This window comes from Balaenoptera borealis, assembly GCF_965194805.1.
Source record: "Balaenoptera borealis genome assembly, chromosome: 2".
In the NCBI taxonomy this organism is placed as follows: Eukaryota; Metazoa; Chordata; class Mammalia; order Artiodactyla; family Balaenopteridae; genus Balaenoptera; species Balaenoptera borealis.
The window spans coordinates 173,279,563-173,286,983 of record NC_138867.1 but is presented as its reverse complement, the minus strand read 5'-3'; the positions used below and the strand labels follow the sequence as shown (position 1 = coordinate 173,286,983).

Genomic DNA, 7,421 nt, shown 5'->3' with positions numbered 1-7,421 from the left:
ATACCCCTACTGTAGTGGGTACTTGAATTTGGTGCAGAGAAATGGCTCCCTCCCACACGGTGCTCATGTTCTCCTGATAGTGCAATTCCCATGCTTTGATCTTCCGGTTATTTTATTTCAACGTATGCTTCATTTCTCTTGTTCTTCCAGAAAGTTCCAAGAACTCCCTTTGCAGTGGCCTGCAGACCCATGTGGTCAGCCGGGGAAGGGAGATACCCATCATTCTGTGCCCCCCACCTACTGTGTGCTTGCTTACTCTCCAGATGAGAAGCCCCTTGTGAGCCTTTCTGCACAGCGCGCGGGAGGTGGGCGTTACCACCCAGAGGGCGACCAGTGTGCTGACGGGAGAGGTGACCTGCCCAAGGCCACCCAACTGGAGAGGCTCAGAGCCTGCTTTGGCCCTGAAAGCTGAGTTCTGTCCCCCTGTCCAGGCCTCAGTTTCCCCTCCTGTGAAACAGGGATAGGACCGTTCCTTAACCAGTCATCTGGAATCCCTGGGGACAGTTACGTTTTTGGAATTGGGAATTTTTCAGATCTTAGGAAGGTAACAGGGTGAAAGCTGCCATGTGTTGTGTGATGTTCCTGGGGGGTGTGGGGAAGCCCCCTATGTAAAGGGATAAATAAAGGATAAACAGGGGTAAAAAGGGATCATTGATCACTGAAAACAGCCAGGGTCAGTGCCGGGCAAGTGGTCCCTCCGCTGGAGTACTGGCACTACCTTAAAAAAAAGTTGGGTTTGCAGAGCCTTTCTGGGGATTTGGGGATTGCTGACTGAGAAGAGTATCTCCGTGCATGGCATTTGGGATCTTAGTTCCCCGACCAGGGATGGAACCTGCGCCCCCTACAGTGGAAGCACAGAGTCTTAACCACTGGACCACCAGGGAAGTCCCACGTGTACTATTTAGTCAGGGCTCAGTAAACTTGGTAAGATGGAGGGAGGAAGAGAGAGAAGAAAGGGTGAAGGGGAGAAAGGGAGGGGAAGAAGAAAGAAGAAGAAGGGAGGAGGAAGGAAGGCAGGAGGATGGGGGAAGAAGGGGAAGAGGAGTAGTGGGGAGGAGGAAGGGGGGAAGGGGAAGGAGGAGTGGGTGGAGGAGGGGGAGAAGGTGAGCAAAGGGGGAAGTGGAGGAAGGCTAAGGGGGGGCCTTGAAGAGGCGAAGGGGGAGGGGGAGAGAGGGAGGAAGGGGGGAAGTAGGGGGAATCAGGGCAAGATGGAGAAGAGGGAGAAGTTTAAGGAAGACTGAAAGGGGAGGAGGAGGATGAGGAAGGGGAGCAAGCTCTCTGCCCACATTTGTGAATGAATGAATCTCAACTCCAGCTAGTGTGACAGTTCCAGGCCTCAGTTTCTTTACCTGTAAAATGGGGTGATCACAATAGTGCTACCTGGCAGGATAAGAGTGCTGCTGTAGTTACTGGGCATTGCTGACTCCACTGACCCCCGGTTGAGAAAGTAGGGGACCAGTGACTGGCTCTGGGCCTGTCCTCCGGATCTGCCTCCTCGTCCCCATTTTACCCACCTTAGGTGGCCCGCAGGGACCAATGGCAGCATGGGCGTGTGCACGTGTGTGTGTGTGTGTGTGTGTGTGTGTGTGTGTGTGTGGAGGGGAGCGCCTGCCCGGTCCTGTCCTCTAAATGGTGCTGGAAGCAGGCCCTGGCCACCTCCCAAGGAGAGTGCTGAGAAGGTCGGCCAAGCTGTGCAGAAAACAAGCAGGGTGGGGTGCGCAGAGGGGCAGAGGAAAGGAGAGCTTGGAGAGAAGGAGCCAAAGCAGAAGCCCACATGGGCACAACGCAGTCAGAGCAGGTCCCAGGAGTCTGCAGAAGCAGAAGCCCCAGAGGGGAGTCCTCTGTCTTGGACTCATTGTCGCTGCCCACCTACTGCCTGAGCTCTGGTAACCCTCGACAGCGCAGCTAAAGCCTGAGGGTCTGTGAGCGGCTCCAGGTCAGCCAGGGAACAGGGTGGTGGGCAGCGAGGCCAGCACTGGCCCGCACTTGATCAGGGGGAGGGCTTTAGGGTCTCTAGGTGAGCATTTAGGACCTTGGGATGCAAATAAGGGACTCTGTGGAGTTCCTGTGGAAGGGTGGGGAACTGGTGTGTGGATTTTGCCCTCCCTGGGCTGCTGCTGTGAGACTTAACTGACAAGATTTCAGGATATGGATTTGGAATTAATTGGGTCCTTGGAATATAGCTTTTTTTAAAAAAATTAATTTATTTATTTATATTTTTTATTTTTGGCTGCCTTCGGTCTCCGTTGCTAAGCATGGGCTTTCCCTAGGTGCTGCGAGCTGGGGGCCACTCCTTGCTGTGGTGCGTGGGCTTCTCATTGCGGTGGCTTCTCTTGCTGAGGAGCACGGGCTCTAGGCGCACAGGCCTCAGCAGTTGTGTCATGTGGGCTCAGCAGCCGTGGCTCGCAGGCTCCAGAGCGCAGGCTCAGTAGTTGTGGTGCAGGAGCTCAGCAGCTCCGCGGCATGTGGGATCTTCCCGGACCAGGGCTCAAACCCGTGTCGACTGCACTGGCAGGCAGATGCTTAACCATTGTGCCACCAGTGAAGTCCATTGGAATATATCTTTAAGATGAGGTAGGGGTTGGATATTCTGGGGCCCCTAGGCTGTGAGTTTAGGACTCCCCAGGTCCCTGGAGTCCGAAGAGGCTTTGGGGATTGGATTTAGAATAAGCTGGGGCAAGAACCCAGTACAGATAGGCCCTGAATGTGAACTGAGAGTTGCTAGTCCCCCGGGGTAGGAATTCTGGTTTCCATCTAGGGTTTGGGCCGGGAGCGCCCGGGAGCCACGCCTCTTGGCTGAGGGACCCACATGTTTCCTAATCGCCGCCAGGGATGGGACGGGGGAGCTGGGAGGCTGGCGAAGTTTGGTTGTCAGTGGAGACAGCCGCCTTCCTCGCCAGGCGTTCTAGCCCCTGGGTCTCGTTGGCCGTCGTCACTCTGGCCAGGGTGGCCTCTCTATGGTCGTGGCCTCCGGAAGGGGGCGGGCGTCGGCTATGCGGCTGTGCGGCAGAGCGGTTCTAAGCCAGACGTGTCGGAAGAGAGCCGGCCTGGGAGGGCAGGTGGGGTGGGGCCTAGGGTGCTAGGAGTGAGGCGGAGGGTGGTGACTGGGCCAAAGCCTGAGGGCGGGGCCGGTGACCGGGGTGGAACTTGGGCCTGGGAATACGGGCTAGGCCCAGGACTGGGGGCGGGGCTTGAGCTATTCTGGGCGGGGCCTGGCCCAGAGTGGGTGCGGCGTGGGCTTGTGGGCGGGGCCATAGGCCTAACCTAGGGGCAGAACCTGGTCCAGGGCGGGCGGGGCTCCGGAATGGGGCTTGTGCTTACGGGCGGGGCCGGAGACCTAACCTGGGGGCGGGGTCAAGCAAGTGGAGGTGGGGCGGATAGAGGTGGGACCTGGAGGAAAGCCCAGGATCTGGGTCTGTGGTGGGGCCAAGGTGGACTCTAGGCTTGAGGGCCAAGTCGTTATGATGGAGCTTGGGTCCAGCGTACAGCTGCTAAGTCGAGGCATGGGGTAGGGCTTGCCAGTGACTGACGGAATGGAAGAGCTGTGCCTGGGGGCGTGGAGATACACTAATGATTGGCAGAAAAGCCTGGGCCGGGCTAGGAGCAAGGAGGCCTGTGCCCACTTTGGGATGGGGCGGAGCCTGTCTGAGACGTGCCCAATCCCAGGCATGGGGGCGGGGCCCGGCTCGAAGCGGGAGCGGAGCGCGACTTCTGGGCGGGGTTGGGTTGGCCGTGGGGCGGGGCCCGGGAGGGCCGTGGCCTCAGAGCTCTCCGCCTCCACAGGATGCGAGCTCCAGGTGCGGGTTCGGCCTCCGTGGCCTCACTGGTGCTGCTGTGGTTGCTCGGACTGCCGTGGACCTGGAGCACAGCGGTGGCGCTCGGCGTGTACGTAGGCGGCGGCGGCTGGCGTTTCCTGCGCATCGTCTGCAAAACCGCGAGGCGGGACCTCTTGTGAGTGCAGCCCGGGCCTGATACAAGGGCTGGGGTAAGGGGCGGGCTGAGCGCCCAGGGGGGGCGGACAGAGGGGGCTGAAAGGGCAGCGTGGGGGACCTTGAGGGCTTGGGGGGGATAGGTTTTGGAGACTGGGGGCGGGGTTTGGGTGAGGGCGGGTCTAGGGGCGGGGCTGGGACCTGAAAAGAGTGGGTTGGGGGACTCCTAGGGCACCAGCAGGGGACATCTTGAGGGATTCCCTGGAGGGAGATGAGTAGATTTCAATGTCCTTGAGCCTGCGTGGGTGACCTCAGGGCTCTGGACGGCAACTTGGGGGTACTAGGGCAGCGAATAGGACTTCCAGAGAGCTGAGGCTGATTGGGAGGCCGTGCGTGTTTGGTGGGGTCTCTATGGGGCTTTGGTGACTGGGGGAGGGCTCTGGGGGGTCTTCAGGGACTCCGGTAGGTCCCTAGGAGTTCTCAGGGGGACTTTCTCAGGGAGAATGAAAGGGCTTCCTGGGGCATGTGTAAAGGGCTTTTGGAGTCTTTGAAGGGTGTTTTGTCTCCTCAGGGCCATTTACAGGTCTCTCTGTGGTCGGGGTGCTCTTTGAGAGTTTGAGGTCTGTGCGTGACTTTGGGGGTTGTTCAGAGTCTGTGGAGAGGTTGCTGTGTATTCCAAGATTTGCTTAGGGGTCTCTGGTGACTGAGAATCTCTGGGGAGGGGATTCTGGTGGTGTTTGCAGGCATCCTTGGCAGGTCTCTGGGGTATCTCTAGGGGCTTGCTCACAGAAGCTGTTGGGAGTCCTCCTGGAGTGAAATAAGTGCTTCTGGGCTTTACCACCAGAGCAAATCTCAGGAACAGCCTCCATGTGGAAGTCCCTGAGCACTTGCTATGGGTCTGCCAGTCTTGGTGCCCATGGGGAGGTGGGAGGACTAACCCATTGTTGGGTGAAGAAACTGAGGCTCTGTGAGCAGCAGGGATGGTGTGCAGCTGGGAAAAGTTCCACTGCAAATTGACTGGTTCTGAACCTTCTAGAACCTGACCTTTCTTTTCCACGCCCTGGCCCCTGCCCCTGCCCTTGGTTTTCTGACATGCAGATTGGACTGTGCTCTCTGTTCAGACACCTTCCACGATCTCCATCCTCTGCAGTAGAAAAGACTCAGCCTCCAGCTGGGTACTTGAGGTCCTGCCAATCTATTCCCTGCCCACTTGCCACTCCCCACCTCTCCATATGTTCATCTGGCCCCCAGATCAACTTGCTTTGTCAGGCTCAGGCTGCTTTCCTCTGTCTGGAATACACTGGCCCTCCTTTTGCCTGGCAACGCCTTATGATGTCGCCTCCCTCAGGGGACCCTTTGCTGAATTTTCCTGCTCAGCACCCTCCCATGGCTCCTTGTTGCTCTTAGAATCTAGACCACATGAGGTTTCTGACCATGTTCCCAACTTCCTGTCCTTTCCTTTGTCACTCTTCCAGCTACACTGGCCTCCTTGCTGTTCCTAAACACACTCGTATTTATTCCAGCCCCAGGGCCTTTGCATTTACTATACCCTCTGCCCAGATCACTCTTTCCCTGCTCTTCATTTTCATCATGCCATGGCTTAAATGTCACCTTGTCAGACAGCCCTCACCTGACCCTATGTCTCTGTAGACCCTCCCACCTTGTTGCTCTCTGGCAGAATGGCCAAGATTTACACAGGGCTTCCTCTGTGTGAGGCGCTGTGCTAAGCATGACTTCTTCAAGTCCTCCCAACCACCCTGAGAGGTGGGTACTCTCTTGTCCCATCTTACAGATGAGCAAACTGAGGCACAGCGTAGTTTTGTCACTTGCCCAAGGTCACACAGCTGGCCAGTAGTGGGGGCAGGATTTGAACCCAGGCAGTGTGGCTCCAGAGCTTGACTTGTAACCACTAGCGGCATCAGTCACTTGTAATTATCATATGTGTCTGCTTTCTTGCCTTTTAATTTTAGGGTCTCTTTCCCCCACTAAACTGTGGGCCCTGTTGGGGGGCCAGCACAGATGGAGACTGCGTTGGACTTTGTGCTCCTGTGGCCCTGGTCTCCCGTCAGGGCGGCACACAACAGGAGCGCAGGATATATTTTTTGGATGGCAGGTCTTCACTCCTTCCTTGGGCACCATGGGGCAGGGGATATCTGTGACCAGCTCTGTCTCCCCTGGGACAGGACAGAAGCTGGGTCCACTCCGAGTCCCCAACACAGAGCTTGACACACTTTCTGTAGGAGGCAGCCTGGAAGATGGCCCTACCTCCCAGTCTGCCCACCTTTGTATGATCCCTTCCCTTTGAGTGTGGACTGGACCTAGTGACTCACTTCTAATGAACAGAATACAGCAAAAGCAATGGGATATTGCTTCTGAGATTAGGTAATAAAAAAGACTGTGGCTTCCATCTTGGGTGCTCTCTCGTGGGTCACTCCCTCTGGGGGAAGCCAGCTGTCATGTAAGGCAGCTCTGTGGAGAGTCTCACATGAGTGAACTTGGAAATGGATTCTCTCCCAGTGAAACCTTGAGATGATCACAGCCCCTGCTGACACCTTGATTACAGCCTCACAAGACACCCTGAGCCAGAACCACCCAGCTAAGCTGCTCCTGGATTTGTGACCCACAGAAACTGTGAGATAATCAATGTTTGCTCTTTTCAGCTAGTAATTTTGGCTGCAATTTGTTACACGGCAATAGCTAACTAATGCAGCTTATATAACACCCACCCACCTCTGTACCAGGTTTTGTTCTAGTGTTCTCACAGTCCTGTAAGGAAGGAATGCTTACTAATCCCATTTTGTGGTTGGTGAACCAAAGCACCGAGAGGGGAGGTCATTTGCCCAAGAACACAGAGCCGAGGAGCGGCAGGACTCCAGAGTATGTGTTCTTAGCTGCTGTGTTGTGCTGGGGTGGTGGTGCAGGCTGGCTGCATTTAGAACCTAGGTTCAGAAATATTTAAGCACCCTGCCTCAGTTCTTCTAACTCATCTTGTTTTCCTCATGAAATCTGATCACATTCATCCTTGTTTATTTCTTCCTGCCCCGGTGCGCTGGAGCTCAGGGTGAAAGCAGGAAGGGGCAGAAGGAGCAGAGGGGCAAGAAAAGGCCTCAGGAAGGGCCCAAAGGTGGACAGTGGCCTCTTTGTCCCCAGGGTGGGGGTGGCTTGTGCTGCTGCCAGGCAGGGTGGCCCAGACATGTGGCTGGAGCCCAGTGCTGAAGTCCACTGCCCGCCTGTGTGGGTGTGCTCCAGAGAGGCTGGGGGCGAGGGTGGGAGGGACAGGCCGTGAAGACTGGGCCCCGCTGTGAATGCTTGAGTAACCCGAGCACGAGCCGCTGCAGCCTCAGTCGAGTTTCTTTGCTGTGCTGTCTGCGGACAGGGTGCACCCCTGTGGGAGCTGCTTCCTGTGGTTCCTACCCTTGCTGATGGCCCTCTCCCCATGGCTGTAACACTAGTACCCCTTCATGGGGTTCTTGGGGTGCTCTATTGAAGCTC

The 7,421-nt window shown here is 56.6% G+C and overlaps 1 protein-coding gene across 3 annotated transcripts in view; it reads left to right on the top strand.

Annotated features, from left to right (window-relative positions):
• The first annotated feature begins 1,708 nt into the window (after window positions 1-1,708).
• The window catches only part of SLC27A1 (solute carrier family 27 member 1), a 30,454-nt gene continuing 24,741 nt past the window's right edge, over window positions 1,709-7,421 (top strand). The window contains exons 1-2 of one of the 3 annotated variants that reach the window (XM_082380150.1): window positions 1,709-1,936; window positions 3,784-3,951. In XM_082380150.1, coding sequence (XP_082236276.1) covers window positions 3,785-3,951 — 167 coding nt within the window. In that variant the 5' untranslated portion in view covers window positions 1,709-1,936; window position 3,784. Of the gene's footprint in view, window positions 1,937-2,978; window positions 3,060-3,783; window positions 3,952-7,421 lie in introns of those variants that run through there. The other 2 variants (XM_082380148.1, XM_082380149.1) reach the window with 2 other exon arrangements.